General features: G+C 41.8%; 1 protein-coding gene across 1 annotated transcript; it reads left to right on the forward strand.

Moving 5' to 3' along the window:
• The first annotated feature begins 540 nt into the window (after positions 1-540).
• On the forward strand, positions 541-22,346 carry ubn2a (ubinuclein 2a). The gene is made up of 17 exons (XM_053325151.1): positions 541-1,884; positions 2,772-2,888; positions 3,889-3,990; positions 4,830-4,940; positions 6,870-6,973; positions 9,852-10,404; positions 11,037-11,107; positions 11,454-11,583; positions 12,821-12,927; positions 13,701-13,811; positions 14,331-14,474; positions 15,746-15,796; positions 15,937-15,979; positions 16,316-17,812; positions 17,891-18,098; positions 19,323-19,391; positions 20,558-22,346. Exons 1-17 carry the CDS (start codon positions 1,564-1,566, stop codon positions 20,602-20,604), a joined length of 3,786 nt encoding a protein of 1,261 aa, XP_053181126.1. The 5' UTR covers positions 541-1,563; the 3' UTR covers positions 20,605-22,346.
• Positions 22,347-26,543: the final 4,197 nt, after the last annotated feature.

Consider the following 26,543-nt stretch of genomic DNA (forward strand, 5'->3'; position numbering starts at 1 on the left):
TTTGATCAAGGACCTCAAAGGACCACAAGAGCACTTCACTGCCTGTCAGACAGTTTTGATATTTTGATTGAGTGCAAATGTCTAAGGGAATATGGTCTTAAAATGTATAACTATTTCAGGTTGCCATGAAACATATCATAAGTGTGTTTAATTCCAGTTTATGTCTCTGTGCCATATGCCTCCATTATTCTCCAAAACCTGTTAACACATCAAGGATCCACACAGTAGCACTGGCTGACATGCTGTTTCATTATGATAGAAATGAGCACTATGATTTATTTTGAGCCAATCCCATATTTACTGTCCTACACCTGAAAATTCTCACAAGTGCACCAAATCTGAGATGGAAAAATCCCCAACAAATACAAGGTTTACTCCTGATAGAGTAAAGTTTACCCAGTTGTTTGAGGGAATGAAAGAAAGAAAGAAAAGAAACTAGACATCTTTTCGAATATTTATGTATTTTGCAGGAACCAATGGGCTTGGACTGAGTGCCATATATCGTTGGGGAGGGTTGGAAAGTATTAAAGAGATGGGCTTAAGTGTTGCTGGTGTTAGATCTTTTCACGAGATTTGTCGACAATAACAAAAAAGTAGAATTTCACCAGCCTTATCTTTTAATGAGGGGTACATTGCTACAGGGTACATTGTATAGATAGACAGCAGGTGGAGCGCTGGAAAAATTTTGCCTTGAGGCCCCCCCCCCCCCCGCCCCCCCTAACAGGTTATTTCAGTCATGGCTTCTGTCTAGAAGAACAGAATATACAAGGATCCACCTCAAACTGAGATTTACTCCCAGTTTATAATTATGAATTATGAACACTCTTAAAACTGAGTCAACAGGTGGTCATTAGAACATGTAGCCAGACCAGCTAGCCGAGAGAGCCTATCATCTAGCGTCTGTTAAGGATTTTCATGTTTGAGTGAGTGTGTGTGCTGAAGCCATTATAGAAAAGTGCACAATTCAGCATTTTCCTGGACAGACAATGAAATGCATCAAATGAAAGCTGTCGATAAGTGAAACCGAGATGAAGCTGTTAATGGACGTCTGGACACACACACACCATGTGGTCTGTGCATCCCACTGACTGTCCTTCACTCAGACACTTTATAAAGGTCATAATAGTACTGATAGTGTTGTTATTATCGCCTGTTGTGACAGAGGCGGGTTTAGGATCGGGGCACACGCTGATTGGACCGGAGGACTCCCCCCGTGTCACGATGCTTCCGTTTTGTGCGTACGCGCATGCGCAACGACCCCTCTCTTCTGATATTTTATTTACTCCCGAAACCCAAGATGGCTCCTGTGAATGTCTCGGTCCCATAGCAAATTGAGGATGCAAGTAGCTGCCGAAAAAACAACTTTTCCCCGACCGTCGCATCCCCTGGAGTTCATTTCGTATGGTGCGGAGGAGGCCCTTACATCCGTGTAGGCACTGAGCAGCCGTCGGGGCTTCGCGAAACCTTCTTCAAGCCACCAATTTGGAGTAGTTTCGCGAAGTAGCTCTTCTCCTCGCTGTCGCTGTCTGTCCGGAGCGAGGTTCAGGCAGGCAGCTCATCCAAATGGCCGAGCCGAGAAAAGTGCAATTTGTCACCCTCTCGGCCTTCGCAGCTGGAGCAGCCGCGGAGTCTAGGAAACGCCGGCTGGAGGATGAGGCCGACTTCAACTTGGGCAGAGCCGGAGAGGTGGAGGCAGCGACGGCAACCGGGGCAGGAGCGACCGCCGTCGCTGCTGCCAGCAACGGACGCCTCGGTAAAACCGGCGACGGGGACAAGACCGGAGCCGAGAGGAGGACGACGGTGCGACTGAACCTGCCCCTGTCCGAGCCCGACGACCGCTCCTCCGCCGAGTTTAATTACGGGGAACTCATCAACAACATCCAGGTAGGATCTCCTAGTTTGACTAAACATTACCAGGCCGGCTCATACTGGAGCTTAATTTTTATCGCTCTTGGAAGTGTTTGTGTGGACTTGTCATTGCTAAATAAGGAGGAGGGGAGTAGTGCACCTTGTCCTTCTGTGGACTAGCGTGGTTGTTACTGACCATTAGTGCGACTCGACACAAAAGGACAGCACCAGTGTGTGTGTGTGTTTTTTTTTTCTTTTTTTTGTGGCCACTCATCCCGTTGTGCTTTTTTCTCCCAACTTCAGCTGCGCTTCTTCTTGACAGCAGCTTTTGTAGCGAAGGACCTCCTCTGTCGTCTTGCACAGGCACAGATAAAGCTTATCTTGTGCTGCTACCTGTGTCCTGTTCACTGTGACTTGCCCAGCAACAGCCCAGTCACACAGCCATTACAGCACTTGGAAATGCCACATGCAGTTTGGCCCTGTGTGGCTGCGGGTGATAGATAGATGAGAGAGCATTGCTGATGGAGGTACCAGGATGTAGCATGGGAACAAGGCAAATGTCAGAGCCGAGAGATCAAAGACAAGTCTGCCTCAATTTGCTTCTTTGCAGTTTTGGATTATTCATTTTTTTTTCTCCTATAATGTTGTTTTACATGAGTGGGGAGGGGGTGAAAAAAAAGTTTGCAAACCAGAGGATAATTAAATATTTATATTTTTGAATCACTGCAAGCATCATGTTTAGCATCTTTTGAGGTTTTATAACATCACTTAATTACAGTTTTTCAGTTATTTTAAGTTTATTGACAATCATGTGACAATGTATTGATATTTCTTTCTTCTTTTTTTTTTTTTTGAGGAGGGGGGCGGGGTGAAACTATGTAAACCACATTATTTTAATATCAAAATTTCAATATTTTTTCCAGGCAAAAAATAAACCTCCAAGTGTGACACCAGTCCCAAATCCCAACGACCCCTTCAACGACGATGAGAGAGAGCGGCTCCAGGTTGAGGCCATGGCAAAGAAGTTTGAAGATAAATATGTGAGTTGTTTTTTCATTTTTTAATTAAAATCTATGCATCAAGTGTTTCTTATTGGATCATGTTTTAAATTATAGGGTGACTGACATCAGATTTTTGAGGCCAATATCAATATTGTATTGAGAGTTCAAAAAATCGGATAATGATGTCACAGCTGATAAATGCATTAACATTGACAGATATGAGTGAGACATTTTAAACTTGTCAGTGCTTTCTGGTGGACAATGTAATCGCAACATTATTTCTGAATGACCTCATACAGTATATCTCACATGTTTGCTATTTTTGTACTGAAGTGAATATTATCTGATAATTTGGATGACATTACTGTTAATGTTTGTTTTGGTGAATTGTTATGGTAAAGTGGATTTAATCTATAGTATGTCATCCAACATCATAGATATTCCTCAAAGGTTTTTATACAACCATCTATATTTCGATCCTTTATTCATGGGTAAAAATACTCCACAACAAAAACTTTAATTGAGGGGGAAAAAGGGAGAAACCTCAGGAGGAACAAAATTACTTAATATTTAGAGTCAGTTACTAGTTGTTTCAACTTGCCTGATGTGAGAATGAAAAATATCAGATGAAGTTATTTTTGTTTTTTTACATAAATGCAAACCATAACCAAAAAAAAAAAAAGGATCTCTCTTGAGGGGAACATTTTTCAGTTGATAAATAAACTTGTCAGAGTTCTCTGGTGGACAAACCACATGGAGGAACAGTTCCTGAAGGCCACCACACATATCTTTGGTGTTGCTCTGGTGTAATTTTCTTATCACTTAACGGACGACATGTATGCTAATAACTGAATTCCTGTAAGAAGTCAGCGTCGGTTGATTTATCAGTTGTGTTCTATTTGTTTTTCTTTGCGATTATGTGTGTTTGTGTTCTCAAGAGGACCAAAAGTGAAGCTGAAAATGATGTGTTTGTTTGTGAATGAAAATTAAAAAGTTAATCTCTGGTGTGGGATGTTTTTTTTTTTTTTTTACTTTTCAGGGTGCCACCACAGGGAAGAAGAAGAAGGACAGAATGCAAGATTTGATCGATATAGGCTTTGGCTACGATGAGACAGACCCCTTTATTGACAACTCTGAAGCTGTGAGTACCATTCACCTCGTTAATAATGACTTGATGCGTCTGTTTTCCGCGGATGTCACTTTAATTAAGTCGAACATCTCACTTTGCGCTTTCTAATAACACTGCACGGCGTTCTCTTTTCATCCTTGTTATCTGCTGATTTATTCGCCGTCCTCATCACATTTCTGATCTGCTGTTCTCTCGTCTTGTTTTGTTGACGTAGACATTATTCCTCTGTGGTTAAATATTTATTTCCTCGCTTGATGTTTCAATACAGCTCATCCAATGTTACTTCTAAAGATAGACACTTGTCCCTTCTTACAACCAACCCGAGACTACAGTCTAAAATCATCCACATGAGTCATAAATACATACGTGCTCCTGGTGTCCACACAGGGATTTGTTGTTTTTGTTGCTCGGTTTTCAGAGTGTATCGCTCCCTGTGTGACTGTAATAGCTGGTATTATGCTCTTTGTATGGATTCTCTGCCATTATGTGATATTTGTTGTTTTGTTTTGATAGCTGTCCTCTCTACACTCACAAATTGGCAGCACCTGTGTGACCCTGTTTTCTGTTTTGATATGCGCCGTAATGGAGGAATGTTTCATCTTTAGCCTGGAGGGATTTTGATTGTTTTTAGTGATTTATTTATTTTGGCGCAACAATTCATTCATTTTCACTGACCTGCAGAGACGTGTCAGCCGCTTTTTGTGAAATGTTAACAAAAACACGATCACTTTACTCGATATGTTTTGAAATCCAGAGACGACGTCTGCATTTTGTTGTGTAAGAGGATTTATTGTTTTCAACATTCCTGTGATCTTACACCGCAAACTGTCTTCCATTGTTATTTTTCTCAGTATGATGAGCTGGTGCCTGCCTCTTTGACCACAAAGCTGGGGGGATTTTACATCAACACCGGCACGCTGCAGTTCAGAGCGGCCTCTGACTCCGAGGGGGAGGAGGGCAAGGTGAGTTCACCCTAACGTTATCATAACAGGACAGGAAGAAATTATAATTTTTTGGGGGTTTTCAGGATTGTGAAGATTCAGGGAGACTAAGGGTCTCAGACCTGGAAAAGAGATGGAAATATGTTTTTTGTTTTTTGTTGTTGTTGTTGTTGTTTTCGTTAACATTGTGAAAAGGAAGACATTAAATCACACACAATTAAGTTCAATATTTATTTCCATTGTGGGTCATGATATAAAGAGTCCAGGTGATATCGTACTGCCTACATGTCAACACAGTAACTCCTTTATATTATCACCCATAAACCGAATTGAGTATTGGCTTGATATGATCCATCTAGACTAAATACAGTTCCATTGATACAGTCACAGCGGGCTACTCACTCAGATTTTAGCACTACAGCAGGTGCTTATCTCATATAAAAGTGATCCCAGTGAGTCCCACACAGTGGGAGTACAGGTTTTAAATGTGTGGAAAAAGAAAGCACTGGTATCGGGTTGAGAATTGGTTTCGGCAGATCTGAGTTGAGGAACTGGAGTCTGTATTGCAGGGGCAGTCAGTTCTGTTCTGTTCAAAGTCAAATGTCCAAAAAATGAATTATTACAAAAACTAGTTTACACTTCCAAAGCTTTCCAAAGCCAAAATCTGACCTTTTTTAAAAAAAAATATATATATATATATTTTGTTAACTTGTTTTCGAAATGTGCTCACGTAAGCAGGGATTCAGACCAAAAACAGGTGTGTGTGTGTGTGTGTGTGTGTGTGTGTGTGTGTGTGTGTGTGTGTGTGTGTGTGTGTGTGTGTGTGTGTGTGTGTGTGTGTGTGTGTGTGTGTGTGTGTGTGTGTGTGTGTGTGGTCATTTAAGGAACTGGTGAGGCAATTAAATTTGAGTTGACTAACAGAAAATGAAATTGAAGGGTTGTCTAATGACAGAACACTGCACAGTAGTTTATAATAGAGACAGATTTTAAAAACGGTTTATCTTCTGCTGTGATGATTGTGAAGTTAACAGTAGAAACACTGTGTTCACATTACAAATTGATCAACATGTTTTGTAATTTGGCCACAGCAGTGCCTTTCTGGATGACATCACCAAGTTGAGCCTGGTTCAACTTTTTTGCCAGGTGGCCATGGCTGTGTCTGAAATCATTTCCTCTTTCACTCATTCATACTCCCTACATAATAGACACTCAATAGTTATTACAGTCCCGTGCTCATGATCATCATGTGTTATCACTGTCAGCTGTAGAGTCGCACAACAGTATTTTTTTCATCTATAAAATTATGCACATTGCATTGTGGGATTGTTACCAGAAAGTATTGTAAATTGATACACTGGAGGTTTTGAGCAAACTATGAAGTGGATATAATTTGGATATATTTCTTTTTTGCTGGATCCCTCTGTGTCTCAGCTGAGCTGCTATGTTTTTTCATGCAGAGTTAATGACACAAAACATAAAGGAACAAGTACCTATGTAGGAAATCCATTTCCCTGATTGTTCCTGTATGTCTTTAAGTCACACTAGTCTTTCTCACTTTTCTAATGCATTACCTCCAATTAAAAAAATCCTGACCTGCCTGTGTCAAGTATAGTGAGGCAAACAAAACCTTGCACATTGTGGATAAATAAACATGAAGGAAATAGAGTTTAACAATAATATGTTCATGGAAATTAAAACTTAACTTATTTAATTGTAATAAGAAAATATGACACAGCATAATCTCCTCAATCCATGCGAAATGTGGATAAATGTCCCCCAACAGGAGCTGGATTTGGACTGAATCCCAGTTTTAGGGAGATGTGATGTAAATCTCTTTACACACACACTCAAAGCTCCGCATGTGTTTCTGGAAAGAATACATTGTCGGTCACTGTGCGCTGCCGTCATCTGCTTATTTGAGTTTAATGAGTGCATGCGCTCCTGTTTCAGAAGCTGAATGACAACTTGGAGCAGGTGATAAAGAAGAGGAAGAAGAAGGAAGTGAACAATCTGGAAGAGAAGAACCCGAAGAAGAACAGAGTATCTAAACAAGGGTGAGAATCATAGAAGTGCAATATTACTGTCTTCTTATTATCTGTATGTTTTGTTATTTTTGTGGTTGTCTTGTGTTGGTTGGTGATGTTTTACTTCTTCCTATAAGCGATTCGTGGGTGTATATTTATCAAGAAGCTCAGTAAATGGCTCATGATTAGCTGAGTGAGCTTAAACTGCAGCCAGTAAATTCTTGTCAGGAGGCCATCACTTTCCACACATCTGTAAAATAGCCATTTAAAACCTAATCTCCCACTTAATCAAATGATTCAATACCATTAAGCCATCCTATTGAAAAGTCTGATATTTTTAAATGTCAAAGATGCACAGATGCTGTTTGGTAAATGGACAAGTTTTTCTCCTGTGCTTAAAAAGTTGACCTTTCGGACACCCAAGGATTTGTGGGCCACAGTGAATATGTGATGACGCATTTGTCCACTCTTTACCCTGCTAATAATAATCCACCTCCCTGCGTGACATTACGCTCCTCTGCTTTTGTGCAGAGCCTCTCATACATCTATCATGAGGCAGGGATGCTGACTCTGACTTGCTCTTAGTTGCAATGACAAGCCAGCCACCTTCTAGAAAACGCTCCATTATCCACGCTCAGATAGGCCAAATACTCCAACGTGCCGCCATCCTGAAAACAACTTCCAAAAATAGCAGCAGCTATTGCCATTGTGTCATTATGAAACAGATGATGTTATATATATGTGTGTGTCATATCTTTCAGAGCAAACTGCAGGTTAATCCTTCAAAATCCCCACAGTTTCACGCTCTTCCCACGTTTTCTCAGTGGTCTCTTACAGCGTTTGTTGATGCCTCAGTTCACCAGTAGAAATGTCACTTATCTGTAGCATTGGTTTCACCTGTTCTTTATCTTATGCTCTCACCTCCCTGTCCCTCTAAAATGTAACTTAAGAGGTTTTTCTTAGGATTTCCTGTGTAAGCTGGTGAGTTAAAATTTTACAAAGCGAGTAGGGAAGCCTGGTTCCAGATCACAGAGCCCACATCTCAGATTTGTACAGCGATTTAAATAGGTCTTGTGTTGTGCCTATTTATGGACATTTCCACTGACTGGAGAAATACTCGACCAATCAGAGTTAAGTAGGCAGGTTTAAGAATAGGGGTCGTCCTCTTCCTGCATAGCTAGCCAGCTACATTCATGAAAAATAGCAACAGAAAGATGAGACCCTTCATACTGATCGATAAGGGTAAATAATCCCCTCCCCCTAAAAGAAATATGGGTGAAAGAAGCTAAACAGAATGCCAGTTCAGTCTGAGACACTATATCTGTATATACAGTTGTAATCAAAATTATTAAACCCCCATTGCATTTTAGGTTTATTGGCAAAATCCAAACATTTTCAGGTGTTTGCAATAAACAAATGACACAAGAACAGTGTAAATAGTTAAATAAAACTACGGTAATATTAAAAGGATTTTATCCAAATTCAACACTAAATCCTACTTTCAATGACTATTGCAGTCTCAAAAATATTCAACCCCCTGAATAGAATTCCTCATAAGAGCACACATTTGCAAATCAGGTTTGGTCTAAAGCACACCTGATACAACATATCAAGGGCTTCATTAGTTGCATCGGGTGTGCTTGATATAGAACCCCTCAAATACCTGGACTGTTGACGGTAAGTCAAGAGAATTGTCCAGAACATTCAGATCATTGCCTTGCACATCAAGGAAAAGGATACAAAAAGATAGCATAGGCACTGAATGTTCCTAGAGATACAGTTGGAAGCACAGTTGGCAAATTTAAAGTTAAAGGAACAGTGGCTACACTACCTGGATGTGGCAGAAAAAGGCTGCCGCCAGATCCCTGAGGAGGCAGGTGGTCAGAAACCCTCGACTGACTGCAAAAGACCTGCAGCAAGACTTGGTAGCAGCAGGCATTGATGTTTCAGTTTCCACAGTAAGGCGCATACTAAACCCTGAAGGACTCCATTCCCATACTCCAAGACGTACACCACTACTGACCCAAAAGCACAAGAAAAGTCGGCTCCAATTTGCTCAAAACTATATAAAAAAGTCAAAGAGGTTTTAGGATGTCTGGAGGAGGAAGAATGAAGAATAAAGCATACGCTGAAAAGAACACCCTGCCTACAGTGAAGCATGGCGGTGGCTCAGTGATGCTCTTGGGCTGCTTTGCTTCTTCTGGCACTGGGAACCTGCAGCATGTGGAGGGCAAGATGGATTCAATCAAGTATCAAGAAATCCTGGAAGAAAATGTCATGCCTTCTGTGAGGAAGCTGAAGCTTGGGCATCATTGGACCTTCCAACAGGACCGTTATCCCAAGCATACCTCAAAGTCCACCAAGGCTTGGTTTCAGAAGAAGTCCTGGAAGATACTAGAGTGGCCATCACAGTCACCTGACTTGAACCCCATTGAAAATCTCTGGTGGGATTTGAAAAAGGCACTTTCAGCATGAAAACCCAAGAATATTAGTGAACTGAAGGCCTTTGCCCATGAGGAAGGGGCCAAGATCCCTCAGGAACGCTGCCAGAGGCTGGTGTGTGGCTATGCATCACATTTGCACATTTGTCATAACAGCAAAAGAGTGCTCTACTAAGTACTACTACTTTGTCATAAAGGTGTTGAATAATTTTGAGACTGCAGTAGTCATTAAAAGTGGCATTTTGTGTTGAATTTGGAAAACCACTTGTAATATTAGTTGTGTTGAGCTATTTAAATTGATCTTGTTTATTGCAAACAGCTGCTAGTTTGTACATTTTGCCAATAAACCTAATTTGGGGGTTAAATAATTTTAATTGCAACTGTATATCTAAATCTATCTATTATGTATATAATATGTATGTGTTTGTATGTATTGCTTTTCATTCAAATGTGTTTTTCTGTCACAGAGTGACGGCACTCAACCTCCACCGGCCGGAGAAGAAGAAGAGGAAGAAGCTGATGAAGGACTCGCTGTACTTGGCAGCCATGCTCCGCCGCTTCACCCGGGAGAAGGAGGAGATGAGGAAAAGAAACCCCACAGTGGCTCTCCCCGGCCTGGCAGGAGGTGCGGCTAACAAGGCCCACTCTGCCAACTCTTCAAACCACCTGTTAGCCTCTAACTCCACTCACCCGCAGGGCAACGCAGCCAGCAATGACCTCTCACTGGCAGACCTCACTTCGGACCCCGCTGTGATGTCACTGCTGGGCTCGGCCAACGAGAAGGAGCTTCAGGATCTCCTAGGCGACTTGGACTTCAGCATGTTGGACACTGACCAGCAGAATGCCATGGCAGCAGCTAGAGAGAATGGCATTCTGGGAGTCGGTGTGCCGGCTCTGAAAGCAGCAGGAGGAGGTGGCCCGGGCCGAGGCCTGGGGTCTTCCGGTGGACTTTTCTCTCCTCCCCCGCTGCCTGGCGGACTGCCTGCTCCTCTTATTAAACGCATCGAGGACCTGCGGGCGGTGAGTCAACGGTAGCCCTTCTGTGGGCGGCTGCAATTATATGTGAAGCCTCTTCTTAGAAGTTAAACAGGAACGCCAATCAGCCGAGGAAGTGGGACAGAATGTTTATTGTTATTGTTTAGTCCGACGAGAATAGTCTCTTCTTGGAGAGACGCGGCTCCAAGCTGAACCCTGAGGGGTTTTATGTAACTAAAACAACATAGCCCGCAGCACTGCCTTTTTGAAGAAGTTCTTGTTTTGTTGTTGCTCTTGTACCTCAGAGCCACAGAGTCAATCTGTAGCTGGGAAATATTTTTCTAGATGTCTGTAAAAATTTGAAGAGCGAGACAATTGAACAGGATGATGCATGTGAAGGATTCAGAGGTGAAGAAGAGGATAGTGAGGAGGAGGGAGGCAGAGGAAGAAAGAGAATTGGTGGTGTTTTATCTCAATGTTTGGGGAGAGATGGGGAATTCAACATTGTTATTTCTTGAATTCATTAAAGAAATTGTAACTTAAAGACTCCTAAAAAAAATTAGGTGACGGTCAATGTCTCTTGTCCTCAGCAGTGCAGCGTCACAGATGTATGTATATATGTATTTGTACTGTATGGAACAGTGCTACTGTGCTGACTCAACCTTTCTCTCCCACAGGCCTCGAGGCAGTTTGATCAGGAGGGCAGGAAGAAATTTTTCACCCTGGACATGAATAACATTCTCCTGGAGTGAGTAGGACAGCTTTTAAATCACTGTCAGCCAAATCCCAGCTCACTTTGCTCTCCTTTTTCCGTCTTTCTCACTCAGATTTCCCTCGCTGCCTCTCCTGCTCATCTTCAAGTGTTTTGTTTTCTCCCTGCGTCTCATTGTCTGCGTTAATGACATGCTTCACATTTCCATTCCTCTCGTCTTGTTTCTTCAACATAATGTTCATCGTCCTCTATCTTTGCGTCCATTCAGTCTCCCTAACCCTAACCCTCTTTTTCTGTCTCGCTATATATTTTGTGTCCCTCCCACTTTATTCTTCTACCCCTTCTGTTTTGCACAATTTTAACTTTTTTTTCTCCATCTCAGTATTGAGCTGCAGGTCCAGGAACAGCCTCCTGAGGTGCGTTCAGACATCTACTCGCACATGGAAGCATTTGTGCCATGCAACAAAGAAGCACTCCTCAAACGTCTGAAGAAGCTCAGCCTCAACATCCAGGTGAGGCTCAGACTGTAATGGCTGAAGCCATTAAACCTCGCCCCAGTGAAAATTATTTACTTTTCTCAGTCAAAAACACTCATTAAGCACCTGAAATCACAGTCAAAATGACTGAACTCACTGTCATATTTTTAGAATAACATATTCCTGTTGTGCAGACTCGTGGTTGTAATTGATACTTCAGTGAAAATGATTTCAGATTTACAGCTATTGCCGATTTTTGTCATGCAAAGAAAAACAGCAATCGTAATTACCTCTGTTTGACTTCAAAATGAGAAATAATAAGTGCAATTAAAAATGCAGTCTGTCTCCAAATTAATTAATTCATCAGATAATTGTATGGACGAATTAGAGACGAAGGTGAGAACAGACGACAGTCTTGATTTCTAGCTGTGCTGGAAAAAAAGCGAGAAAGTATTCAGTGCAGTGAAAAATTATAAACCAGCACACAGAGTTTAAACTATGAATCTTCACAAGTGTTTACACATATCTCACAATAATCTTTACATCTTTCCAGTGAACTGTCCTTGAGATGATCCAAGAGCCACAGTTGTTTGTTTTCGGCAGTTTTGATTTCTTGTCTTTCTACTCTCCTCCAAGGACTTCCTGTTTTTGTGTGTTTTTATTGCAGCATACCAGTGATTTTAGGGTTCCCTTGTGGGTTATTGGACCACACATTTATGCTCATCTGCCTCCACAAAATATTTACTCTTTACATTTTTTTCAAACACAACAGATTACTTTAGTATTTCCCTCAAGCTCTCTATTATATTTCTACATTTGAGCTGCTTTGTTCAGCTCCTCCTTTTAGTTTCTCCACATTTTACTTGTCTTTTCATCCTTTTAATCTGATCCATCCCCGCTTCTTAATTTGTTAATGTTCACGGCTCATAGTACAGACGGACTAGTTTGATGAGGGCTTCCACTGAAAACAAGCTTCTTAATATCTTTTGTCATGATCCATTAAAGTTGCATTGTTGACAAATTACATCAACTTACTCCCTCACTCTCACTACTCCATCTTTTATTCTTCCTCTTTGTATCCATCATCTTTCTTGTCTTTCTTCCACTTTTTCTTTTTCTTTTTTTTCTTTTTCCTTTTTTCGTTTCCTCCTCCTTCTCCACGTTTTATTTCTTTGTTGTCTATTTAATCCTCTGTGTCTGATCTTCTCTTCCAATTTTGCTCTGCATTCATCTTTTCCGGCTTTCCTCATCCGGTCTTGTTTCTCTTGCTCAGGACGACAGACTGCGGACTCCTCTGTTGAAGTTGAAGCTGGCGGTGTGCAGTGTGATGCCTGAGCAGATAGCCAGGTATAACATGGACTGCATGGCGAAGGTTGCAAAGTAAGTCCATCCTTTTTGTCACAGAAGACAGGAGATTGCGTCAAAGTCAGGTGAAAACCAAGTCCAAGTTTTCAAAACAACTGAAATGGTTAGGGTGAAGTGTCCCTAGGAGTTAAAAAAAAATTAAATTTATAAAGTAAACCTTTATAAAAATGTATTGGATAGCTTGAAAGCTGAAAACGGGACTGTTTCTGTCATTAATGAAGAGTTTACATTCACAGGAAGAGTGAATAATTGAATAACCTTCGTCTTTTTTTTCTTATAGGACAAATGTTTACTTGTAACTTTTCAAATGTGACAGTTTGAAGCTTTTCTTTTTCATACATGACAGTAAACTGAATAAATTTGGATTTTGGACTGTTGATCAGAGAAGACTGTATCAGGAATATAATGACAGATGAATAGAAAAACTTAATGTTAATTCTCCCAGTCGTCTGGATCGTGTCAGGTGTGACTTTAATTGCTGTGTATAAATCATTTTTACAGTTGTAAAACTTGTTCTAAAATGTTCTGTTGACCACAGAAATAAAATCATTCTCGGTTTGAGGATAGTATCTGCTGAGGTTTTGAAACTCGAATTAATTTTAGTTACCAGGTTGTTGTTTTTTTTTTTTACAGTTGTGTTTCTCGCTCTTCCTGTAACTGCATATTTGCAACCTGTACCTCAAACTTAGTAATTAAGCTGTTTGCAATAATCCAGAAACAAAGGGAACTGTTTAGGTTGTTTGCTGAAGTTTATTAAAACTGTTTATTTGTCTGTGTGTGTCCTGCAGGCAGCAGTCAGAGGAGGGCGATAGGATGGGCTCAGAAGAGGAGGAGGAAGAGAAACCGGGGAAAAGGGTGATGGGCCCACGGAAAAAGTTTGTCTGGGATGACAAACTCAGGTAATAATCCAAGACTGTTCTGTAACAGTGAGCAGTGCATTTATGGTGCTCCAGGTTTGACTTTGTATTCAATCTTTATCTCTCTGCGTCTAATCTAGTAAACAGATTTTAGACGGGCCTTACAGGTTGTATCGAGTTACCATGTAGAAAATGATGACCTGACAATTGTGGAAAAAACCTGTGAATGTTTCTCTTCACTCCATCATGTATGAGAATGGCTTTGTGTGATTTTCACCTAATTATTTGCACAGTTTGTAGTCCCTTTATGTCTCCAAACAAGACCTTTTTTAATGTTAGTGTGAGAGTCCTGAATCATAGGCCTGCATGAATGTGCAAAAACCTTGAGACTCGCAACTGCTTTTCAATCAGCATTCATTTTCCCAACACCCTCCACTTTTTTTTTTACAGTCATTATTACTGCCAACTCTCTAAAGAATAACCGTCATTATGCACCTGCAGCCTAAATTAGATTTTAATATTGAATGATTGGTGTTGAATAGGACATTTGTGTTTGTGCAGGAACCTGCTGTGCAGCTTGGTGCGAGTGAAGCTGAGCTGCTACGAGATGGAGAACCAGTGCTCTCTGTCTGTGGAGGACTACCTCAAGGCCTTCTTAGACAATGAGGTCAAACCACTATGGCCCAAGGGCTGGATGCAGGCCAGGTCTGTATATATGTGTGTGTCAGTGTGTGTTTCTGTTTGACTCTGTGTTTGCATTTTTGTGCTTGCGTGGCCTTTATGTATAATGGCTGTCGAACGAATTCCTCCTCGGTGATGAGAAAATTACAGAAAATTCTTCACCAGAGAACAATGTAGTTCACCTCCAAGCTAGAATTAAGTTGGAAACAATGAAGTTGTGTTTTTGTGTGAGAAAGAGAGAGAGAGAGAGAGAGAGCACGATACCAATAGACAGAGCCACAGTCTTGGCTGAGAGTAGTGTTTTGTCACTTGCTACATGTTTGTGTATTTCCACATTGTAGTAAAATAGCAGCCGATCATTAATTTATTAATTTCTACAACAATTACTGGTTTTACTGCTGCTTCTAGTTTCTTATTAGTGAGTGGGGTTCATTTTATGAGCATGTAAAAGCAGTAGTGCAGGACATTTGTCTCCCCCTTCTGGCGGTGAGAGTGAAAGGGGGGATGGGGCACACTCATCCACACCCTAAATGACAGACGTATAGGGAGAGCTGGAGAAAAACAGATATGTTTTGACTATCCACCGGCCCAAAAACATTTTTTAAAAGTCCACCAGACCACCAGAATTTTTCCCAGTATGCCTGGTTATACCACCGGCCGTAACCTACTATTGTGGCTGTAAATAGGGTGGATAAGCATTACCCCCACCCCAAGGGAAATTACTTGTTTCACTATCAGATTGCCAACAGCAACAGCCAACACAGGAATCCCAACCCTGACATGAGATTTAAAACTCTTTCTGTTCTGAAATAAGAAAACGTTGCTACTCTATAATACAACACTGAGGCACAAACTGGTTGTTGAGCTTTACTTTCTGCTCAGTCTTAACACTCATTACTTCAGTGTTGGCTAGAAGCAGCAGCTGGTTGTTATTATGTATTGTGGTAATTTTATGATGTAGAAATTGTTATTACATTTTCTTGACTTGGAAAAATAAAATAACTGTTGAAGTTGGGAGGTCAGGCGCATTTCTGTTAAACTCTCAATGTTATGTCAAAGTTGATAAAGCTGCTCCAACAAATTTGACTTTTACAAGATTACACTCTTTTAAAAAACACTTTAATGTCCATACTGTTTAAACAGCCAAACACACACACAGTTTTGTCTTTTCTGTGATATCTTAAATCAGCATTAGTTGTAACTTTCTTTGCTTTTACTGTATGACAGTGTTTACTGTCAACGTGACGTGCCAGCTTTTCTTGTCCTCTGACACTAAAGCGGTTTTCTTTGCTCAGGATTCTGTTCAAGGAGAGTCTTGCCGTTCACAGTCACCTCACTGGAAACTTGTAAGTATTTACTTAATCTCCAACAGCTCATGTTTCCTTAATAGCACCACTGTAACTACTCAGGGATTTCTCTGAAACTGAGCTCGAATGCAAAAATGTAAACAGAAAAGTCTAAATATTTGCTGGCATGTTCCTTTCAGAGTCAAGAGGAGAATGGTGCCTGGGCCCAAGGCCAAAGCCAAGGTGAGTCCACACTATCATATTTTTTTTTTTTACTGTACGGTTGTTTCAAACCCACAATTATATTATATTATTATATTATAATTTAGTTTCAACACATTTGCCCAACAGCAATTCTCATGAAGCTACAATAATATAGACTGAGTCCTCATAATGTGTCTCTGCATGTCAGATCTGCTCAGTTGAGGACAAAATTGGTGTTTAGCATTAATTAAAATTTGGAGAAAAAAAAAAGACTTTATGTAAATGGATCTACAGTATTTAATGTTTTAAGAGTCTTATTTTATTATTTCCTCTCATTTTATAACTTTTAACTGTTTATATTTCATCTTTCTTTAGGAGGGTCTCTGGATCCACAAACCACCTCTCACCATGACCTCCAGTCCATCGCTGCCCACCTCCACATCCGTTCTGACCTCCAACCGCCAGCCCCTCTCCTCCTCCTTGCACTCAGAGCCCATTTGTCTGTCGGATTCTCTGGATGAGGATCTGACTGCTCCCTCTCTGGACTCCATTTCCCACGCCCTGGCTCTCCTCAGTAATGCATCCAAGGGCTCGGGACCCTCAGACAGCCCCTTGTCGCCTCCACCCCCACAAATCCCCACCACCTCTCCTCCCCCCGTCACCCCTCACTACCCCTCAGCCTCTCAGCTCTCTGTCGCGGTTTCATCCACAACGCAGCAACATTCCCTGTCGAAGGTGGAGGCTGCCACTGGGAATTTGCCAACAACAACAACGCTACCGACCTCCTCTTCTACCTCCTCTTCTACCTCCTCTTCCTCGTCTCCCGCTGTCTCCTCCATGGCTCGCGTGCAGGCAGCAGGCCTGTCGCTGGCCTCCAGGACTGCAAATGGTCCCTACAGCCTGATCAAAGGATCTGGCACCTTGGGCCAAACCCAGAATCAGAGACTTGTTACAATGGCATCGCCCAATCACAGGCCAAGCTCAATAATGGGCGTGAGTGGCAAGATGCATCCACACCCCTCCCCATCGCCTCCGAAGCAGCGGCCTCCTCCCACGGCTTCCCCTTTGCTGCCCCCCCATCAGAAGGGATTTGTTAGCCCTGTGGGGATGCTGGCAACTATGGGGGGACTGGCCAAGACCAGTGCCAAAGCTAGCATTATCAGCAGCAATGGCAACGCTGTGAGCAGCGGCATCACACCTTCTTCCTCCCCTTCCTCTTTGTCCCACCTCAACTCTACCTCCCACCCCGGCCTGCAGTCCTTCTGCCCTCCCTCCCCAGTGTCCTCCTCGCCGTCCCCCACCTCCCAACCCTCACTAGTTAAATCTCACACACACCACCACCAGCCCAACTTCATCACACCCATGCAGGCCACCCTCACCAAGTCCTCTCACAGCAGCAACTCCTCCCCCATCATAAAGCTCACCCCTCGGCCTCCCGCACCGACCCCTCCTCCCTCCTCCTCCTCCTCCTCCCCCTCCCCGTCCTCTTCACCTTCACACCCGCTCACCCATCAGATGATCTCCAGCCAAAAGCAACAACACCAGTACTCCCCCAAAACCCCCAAAACCTTCAGGCCCCCCTTCAGCGTGTCTGGCGGCGGGCAGGTGAAGCAGACGCAGGGCAGTTTCAGCTTCGCTGGAGGCCAGAAAGCTCAGTGCGCCACGAACAACAGTAGCATCAACAACAACTCCAACAGCAACATTAAGGCTGTCTGCAGTCTCCCAAACAAAACTCCCCAGTCTTCAGTCTCGGCCAATCACGTGCAGAGGCAGAGGGTAGTGGGCGGCACCAACCAGAACTCAAAGGCAGGAAATGGTTGGTCGGCTTCAGGAACTTTGGCCACGTCCTCCACAACGTCACACCTCTCACAGGTTAGTGTTCACGCTAACATGAAGAAAGTTTGATTTTCACACTTTAGAGTTACTTTACTTGACATGTCGTCTCTGCAGGTATCAACAGCAGGCACTCCACTCCTGGGCAGCCCCTCTGCTCTGCCCCTGGGCTTCGGGATGTTGGGAGGCCTGGTGCCCGTCTCGCTGCCCTTCCAGTTCCCACCGTTACTCAATTTCAGCCCTCCCGGAGCCCCAGGGGCCGCTGGCATGGGCTCAGCCCCCAGCTCCAACTCAGGATACCCGCTAGCACAGAGCGACCTAATAGGTGAGGGGACACACAGCTTATTACAGCAGTTTGTCGATTGAAATCACTAAACATGCAACAGCAACAATGCTGAGCAACAGAACAGATGCAGTTTTCTTGGCTTCATGATTTTTAAAACACAGTGTCAACAAATTCCATACAAAGAAACAATGACATTTGTTGACAATAAAGGAAATGAATCATATTGCCGTCCCTATCCTTTAAATAAGCTTTCATTTCAGAACATATCAATTCAGTTTGACCTTCATAGTTTTCCACTGGGATTTAGGTCTAGTTTTCAAAAATGGAACTCATTTTTGTAGTATTTTATTTTAATTTAAAGATTTGCCTCGTTTTACTCCAGCTGACAGCAGCAGTAATGATTCTGGTGAGATTACAGTTGTGAGGCTACGCAGGGCTGAACGATTAATTTTTATATCATAATTACAATTTAAATTTCCTGATACAGCTGCAGTTTAAATATTAATTTACATCATTCATGTCAAGCTGTGAAAGACAATAAGTTAAGAAGCAGACTGTCATTATATGTAAAAGAAACTGTAGCTGTCAGATATGTCCAGCTTTAACTAAGCAGGTAAACAGTACAGTTCACATGTAAGTTGTCTTTTCTACAAAGACTAGAAATCTGACAATAACAACAAGTAACTTATTTGTTTTTTCTTTTTATGTAGAAATATGTTTGACTATATTAATAAAAATAAAATATGTATAAAATTTGTTCTTGGAGAGCAACTTGATATTTTCCTCAAATCATTACTGCAGCTGATTCACTCCCAGAAGAGTAAATGTCTAAAGTTGGATTAGTGGAAGTGACTGAAGTTTTAAAAAATGAAGCATTTACATGTTTAGTTGTTAATTTGACCTTCAGTTTCTGTGTGTGTGTGTGTATGTTTGTGTGTGCGCTCATACTGAAGTACATGAGAACCTGCACTGTGCCGCTGTGCTGCACATCTCTAACTGTGACCCCATCCCTATTTTTAAAAATATTTCTTAAAAAAAAAAAAAAAAAAGAGCCACCGTCTCCCTCTTTTGTTCTCTCCATCGTCTCTGTCATCTCAACCTTTCGCATCACTGATACTTTGATCCTCTCTTTTGTTGCCGGTCTCCCATTTTAACATGCTCCCCTCCCTCTTTTGCGTCATCTTTTCCATATTCCTGCTTTAATGTTTTTGTTGTTGCCTTCTTCCCTCTCATCTGTCCATCCTTCCCTCCATCTCTCCTCAGATCTGTATAAGAGTCTCCAGTCAGGGTCGCAGGCTGCCCTACCTCCTCACTTGCAGCTTGCTTTCTCAGGTAACCTGCATTCCTCCGCCCCTTTCTCTCTGTCACTCTCTCTCTCACTCTCTCTCTCTCCATATGTCTGTGTCAAGTCGACCTGTTGTCCTCCGCTCAGCTGCCATGCTGTTTGTTCTGTAACTTTCTGCTTGCTTGGTTATATTTGGCATGTGTCTCTATAGCTGTAGCACAGTAGAAGCATGTTTTTCAGTAGACACACAGTGTAGATTCAGTTTTCTTATAATGTACAGATGGTTCTTTGATTAGAGACCAGCAGTCTGATTAACATGTGAAACTGCATTGAGGGATTTGGCGGACTGACTTATGACGAATGAACAATTAACTCAAAATGATGAAAATGAATCAATAAGTCTGTTTGATCGTCTTAATTCCAGTGTTCGCAGCTGCCTCCATGTTTTTATCTTCAACTCAGGCTGTTTCTCAGCTTTTAGCTGCAAAAAGGTCTAGAACCATCTGAACTCCTGAACAAGGAGACTCAACACAGATCATCCTGTTTGAAACTGCTGCCAGCTGTTGTCAGCGTCACATTAAAAGTCCTTCAGCCTGTTGAAGCAGTTTAACCTGTGATCAACCTCAATGAAGACAGATTAAAAATGCATCTCAGATAACCGAGAGATGTCAAAACTTCAATATTGCAGATAATAATTTTCATCTTTTGTTAATATAAAAATCAACCAAGATTTCATAAATACAAAGTTCAGTTTAATTTAAAATCAGTTTCAGTTCAAACACACACAAAGCAGATCTTAACATTTGAGAAACTGCAATCAACTGTTTGACCTCCAGTCTCTGTGTGTGTGTGTGTGTGTGTGTATGTTTGTGTGTGCGCTCATACTGAAGTACACACAAACACGAACACTTATTTTTGTTTACATTTAAGTATTGATTCATCACTTTAGTTGATTATGAGGCTAAATATTAAGCCTCATAATCAACTAAAGTGATGAATCAATACTTAAATTGATCTGCTATTATTTTTCTGATTGACTAATCATTTAATGGACAGATAGTTTAAGCATGAATCTGTAGCTTGTGTGTGTGTGTGTGTGTTAGAAGTGTTAGCGTTGCTCTGGTGCAGCAGGCCGCTGGATCTCTGACACCAGAGACAATTTATTTTCATCCTGATGTCAAAATTGTTAAAAATCTTCATCCTCTCCGATCAGATGCGAACCAAAGCCAGGGCGGAGACATGAAGAGGAAAACCCACTGACCAATAACAGCACAGGAGGACGGCAGACACCAGCGAGGGTGATGTCACAGCCTCCTGGACACATCCACCAATAGGAATCTTCACATTGATCGACTTACGTTGGCGAAGCGGCACGGGAGGAGGGGCGGGTCTCCACCGCCTCTTTTTAAACGGACCTAAAGCAGAATGGGTTTATCCTCGCTACAAGTGGCAATGATTAAATAATTTAAGTGTGTTTTCTAACGAATCGGGTATGAGAACAAGTGGGAGTGGATGACAAGAACACTTATTTTTGTTCGGCTTATTTTTATTTTCGTCAACATGTTTACATATGACCGACCTTGATCACTGTGGAATGAGTGTGAGCGAGGTGGTGGTACAGATGAGAGTAGTAGTACGCTACGTAATTTAATTTGTATTTAAGCTTATGTGGAATAACAGGACTCTTGTTCTTGCAGTACAAAAAGAAAAACAGACTAAATAATGAATTTTTATTTTCCTGTCTTTCTGTCTCAGATGTGGGAATCGTCGTGTCCGTAGAATTTTATTGTTGGTCACCTCTGCTCCCACTAATGACTGTTAAGTAGTAGCTTAAATGAATATTGATAAATTATTTGTAATTTACACAGGGACAAAAACATGTTATGGTGTGTGTGTGTGTGTGTGAGTGAGAGAGCGAGAGAGAGCGATGAGGTTGATTTGAATGTGTGTATGTACATAAAAAAAAAAAAAAAAAACCCAACACAATATACTGTTAATTTCTTTCCAGATTATTCTGTATGAATGGGTTGTATCCTCTTCACACAATAATGAGCGAGTGTAAGTTTGATGCCCCTCTCTTGCTCAGTGTGTTTTTGGTGCTGTTTAATCACACTGGACCTTTTCTGGAAAAAAGACTTGAATTGAAAAAGTTTTGGGCTCCACTTCTGGCGAGAGGAGCCGCCTGTGAGAGAGGGGAGAAACGTCAAGATTGTAGCCTACTTGAATTGTTTTTTTTTTGTTTTGTTTTTATTTTGTGATTTTAAGATTTTTTTTTTAAATTTTATTTACTTTCTCTGCTTATTGACTCGAACCAACTTAATATAACACAACGCCTTAGTTTGTATTGAAAAAGTATGAAAAAGATCTATGCAGGACTGTAAAACGCTCAATGCAAAAGTGCAAGTCGTCGCTTGGCTTTCAACTTCTACTCAACTTGTCAGTGCATTTCTGGAGTTGTGAATGTTTGTAGATGTTTATTATGTCACTCGAGACTCCTCTTCTCCTCCTGGTCTTAGAGATACCTTCCCTCCGCTGAATACCTCTGTTAACAAAAAAAAAACGTTCTTCCTGAGTCTCTCGCTGGCCTCCCTGACTAGTCCCCCTGCCCTCCTCCATATATGTGTGTGTGTGTGTGTGTGTCTGACTGACTGGCTGGCTGCACCGAGAACGAGGCCAAAGATTGTTCTGTAGCTCTTTTAGATGGGGTGCACCGGTCAGAGTGTGTGTGTGTATATGTGTGTGTGTGAGAGAAAGAGAGGGAGAGAGATTACTCTGACATTTGACCCAAAATGTAAACCCATGAGTGTCGACGTGTGTGGTCCTGCGGGATGTCATTGTGAAGTCATGTGACTGGAGCAGTGGGTGACATCTTATAAATTGTGCTTTCTTTTTGGGGTGGGGGAGGATAAAAATGACATTTCGTGGTTAACTGGTTCCTTAATTTGGTCTTTTTGTAGATTATTTTTGTGTGTCAAATTAAACAAAACAGGTGGTTTTCATGATGAGTCGTTTCTTTCTCCCTTTTTTTTTCCAGTAACATGCACACCTGTGTCAGAGCTCATCAGGTATCATCCAGTCAGAAACTACCACAGCTTGAGCCTGGGGTACTTTAAAGTAGGAACACTGAACAACCACTAGATGCTCAAATACACTCAAAAATGATCTAAATATTAAATCAATCATGGTCTTTATCACTAAATTCAGATCAAATCTAATAAAGATCTAATAAGTGTGCTGGTGGTGACTTTGGAAATTATTGCTCCATTAATAAGATTTGAAGATTAGCTTTGTTTTTTTGTTTTTTTTGAGTTGCAGTATTTCAATAAATTTAATGTAACTTGATTATGATCCCGCTAACACATTTGGTCAGACCGCTCTCTACCAGCAGCTCATCTTTGTAGGTGAACCCTGTTTGTGGCACTAACCCTCAAGCCTTGAGTCATTTCTTCAAACAGCTGAGCACTGTAGATTATAACAACTGTGACTCAGAGCTGTGTAAATTGTGCATTTGTTAGGGACTATTTTCAGCAGCGGATTCTCTAGTGAGAATTTACAGCGTCATCACTGAAGACCGCCAGTTCAACGGTGTGTTGATTTCTTAGTTTTGAACAACAGAGGTCTATGAATAAGACAAGATAAGATAAGGTTACACATACAGCCCAGATAGCATGCGAATGTGGGCCACTTGAGGCAATGATCCGGCACTGTAGGCATTCTTCTGGCCCGGACAAAACAGACGTGAACCTAAACTGGCCCATGTAGTAAATGCTACATTTGGGCCAAATATCACAAAACGAATATGGCCCATCTTTGGCCGAAATATGGCAAGTATGGCAATGACTAATCCGGATGTGAGCCTAAAGAGGCCCACATATAAGGAAACATACTTGGCCCACCTTTGTTGAAACATATTTGGGCCAGTCTTGGCCGAACTGGTTTATTTGGTGTGTTTTTGGTTGACATCTGGCATTGTGATGGCTTGGTTATGGCCCACTTTTGGCAAACATGAGCGGACCGCCCAAGTGCCATCATTCCATGCTGTATGTGGGCCGGATGAACATGTCAGGTGTGGGCCAGATATGGGCCAAAAGAATTTTGGTATCTGGGAGTACATTGTTTTTTTTTTTTTTTACCAGAATTATTGAGAATAAGTAAAGCATAAAAAAAGTCACCAGATATCCTGCCGTGCCTTTCAGATTGAAAAATAGTGTACAAAATACTGGCTCAATTTAATTCACTCAGGACTTCAGACAGTAAAGGTTTGAATGTGACTAGAAAACATATATAGTGCAAGTCCTGGTCCAAGCACCCCATAAACAAACCACAACAGCGTCACAGCTACAATGAATATGCTTTATTTTCCTTTTACAAAAACAAACAAAACAAAAAGAAAAAAAATTAACGTCTAGAAATACAGGTATACAAGAAATAATATGATGGGGAGTATTTGCAGTTGAATGCCTGGTTGTCAACAGCCAGCTGGATAATAATAATAATTAAAGAAAAATTAATTAGTTATCTGCTTGTGGATGTTAAAGCTTCCAACCAAATGAAATCCCGAGCAGTTCATCTCCCAAAATCACTTCAATACTCAGACTTCAGAGAAATCTTTATACAAAAGTCATTTTTTTTGGGGGGGGGGGGGGGGGGGGGGGAAATGCAGCTGCTGAGGCGTCTTCTCATGTAGTTAAACATAATACTGTGATACTGATTTTGACCCAAACACTCTAGCTAGGAGGTTATTATGAACGATAGAGGTACAAGTCGGATATGATATGAAGCACAGCAAAAATACAAAAAGAGAGAAACAAAGATTAAGTGTTGAGTATCTTCTTGGTGTACCGGTTTCATCTCATTAGGATTTATTTTCCACATCTGTCAGAAAAACCGTTGCCCGCTTATGTTCTTATTTAGTGTCTAAGGCACTTTTAAAGAAACATACTGTTAAGTGTTAACGTTTTGAGGAGAACGGGCAATTGACATCCATCCTAATCTGCATAATCCAGAAGAAAGGACGAGCCAAAAAATCAAAGTAGAGCTGATGGATGGATATGAGTGATTCCTGGCATGTAGTTTTTTTTTTACACTGTAGTGGTTAAACTGTTGAGGTGGTAGGAAACGTACTGTCAGACCACCTGTGAAAACTAAGTGCTCGATCATGGGACAAACCGGCGCTTGTTTGTTCATCGTTAACGGGTATCGACATCATACACGAGTCACAGAGCGTCTTCTGAGTAATAAACACCGGAAATCTTTGAAAACCCTAGAAAGTCATTTTTACACCACTTACTGCTGCTCGAGTATCAGCATGTAGATGATGTCTGTCTGATATGAGCTACTGTACAGTAAATATTTGACCTTTTTTAATTTATGAAATGTATTTATCTAACTTATCACACTGATGTATCTGTTTCCTCAACATTCACTGACACAGACCAGTCACCTGTCTGTAACAACAGGGTCAATGCCACCTCTTCTCTCACTTTATGAATCTTAAGAGGAAACTCTGAGTCCGTTACGTTTAGTCCCACTGAGCAGGACTCAATACGGCCCCTCATCCTCATTTTCTATCCACACATCCAGAAATGCCTCCCTCTCCTGTCTTTAGTACAACACAGGACACATGTTGATTTATGTGTAAAATATGGACAAACATAAGTAAAAACTAAACTTTTTAATGAATATCATTTCTGGCAGCCTCAGAGTGGATGCATGAGGATCTTTTCTATCGCAGCAGACTGAATATTTTAGCATCCAGAGTTTTTTCAGAAGTCTGTAAATATCTCCAGAGTAGCAGTTTTCAGAGTTTTCAAAGATTTCCTGCTGATTATATTTCTCAGAAAAATGTTCACTGAGCTCTGTGACTCAAATGTAATTGTAATACACGAGGGGGGGGAGGGGGGGGGGGGGGGGGGGGGGGGCAAAGTGTGACGAGGCACCAACACTGAAATGTAGTGAGACGACTTTCAAATCTGTCTCCGTTTCTAAATGGTACTACACATTTAATCTAAGCTGAAACCATTTCGTGTCACATTAAGTGTTGGAAATGTGGGCTCAGCACCGCTTTAGTGCTTCCAGTTAAGAGCTTTCTGTTCCCGTTAGCTTCCAGTTTAAAATCCTCTGCAGTTCTGTGCATTTTTCTGCAGTGTCTTCTCTCCATTTTACAGGACGATATACATTAAAAACCCCATAGTGTTCCCAACGCTCAACATTAGAAAACATGTTGACCTTGTGAGCTACGAGGTTCGTGGTTAAAACCCCAGCGAGACATTCCTTCACTAAATGTTGAGATGAAGCAACAGAGAAAAAAAAAACCTTCTTTTTTTTTTCACAGTAATACATTTTCAATTCAGAGTCCGTTTCGTTGTATTGCATGTCCCGAGATGTTGGTCGTTCCTGTAGCACTGCAGCGTTGAAGCTCAACAACAGTCTGTACATCAGAAGGAGACTCATGCAACAAAAGCAGCCGGTGTGGCAGTCAGAAGGCCACAGTGACCTGGAGGGGGGGGGTGTGGGGGCGGGTTTGGGGAAGGGAGAGGGGTTGTTTTTCACTTTGCAAAAGGACAGTCAGCCAGTTTGAACACTTGTGAGGAGGGAGTGAGATGGCTTCTACACAACGTGAGAGCAGAACACTTAGAACAACACCGGAGTGAAAAACATTACCTTGTAGTCCTGCATTTCCAGTATGGAGTGTGTTCACATCTCAAAGCCTACATCACACACACACACGCAGTTTCATATGGATAAAAAGCACTTTGTACCTACAGTTACTTTCTCAATAAGCTGAGCAGAGAACTTCACGCCTGATGGGGGCAGAGGAGGAGGAGGAGGGGGAGTTGTTTCGTTATGATGCTGAGATGATACGAGCCAGGAGTAGCAGCTTGCCAGAGGGGAACAGATAAGGCAGATTTGTCCTTTTGCCCCTGTGACTCTCCAGGACAGGAGTTGTTACTTCAGGGGGAGGGCGGTGGATTTTCCCTGCAGTGTTAACTGATACAAAAAAAGGGCAGAGGCGTGCTGCTTTACCCAAGACAGCTCATTGCTCCAATCTTCTGTCCGAGTCAGTGGTTTGAGATGAATGAAGATCTTTGAGGATCTTTTGGGGGGGGGGGGGGACTGGGTGCAGGTCATGGATGGATGAGGTGAAGGGGAGGTGTAGGGGTGACGAGGAAGGTGAGGAACGAGGGGGGTCGTTGTGT

The sequence above is a fragment of the Scomber japonicus genome, chromosome 2 (assembly GCF_027409825.1).
Source record: "Scomber japonicus isolate fScoJap1 chromosome 2, fScoJap1.pri, whole genome shotgun sequence".
NCBI lineage: Eukaryota > Metazoa > Chordata > Actinopteri > Scombriformes > Scombridae > Scomber > Scomber japonicus.

What these genes read in the sequence shown, in the direction of transcription:
- ubn2a (XM_053325151.1), top strand. Translation starts at nt 1,564, where the DNA reads ATGGCCGAGCCGAGAAAAGTGCAATTTGTCACCCTCTCGGCCTTCGCA. An exon ending in AACTCATCAACAACATCCAG is followed by an intron (nt 1,885 to 2,771) that starts GTAGGATCTCCT and finishes TATTTTTTCCAG; the next exon opens with GCAAAAAATAAACCTCCAAG. An exon ending in TTATTGACAACTCTGAAGCT is followed by an intron (nt 3,991 to 4,829) that starts GTGAGTACCATT and finishes TATTTTTCTCAG; the next exon opens with TATGATGAGCTGGTGCCTGC.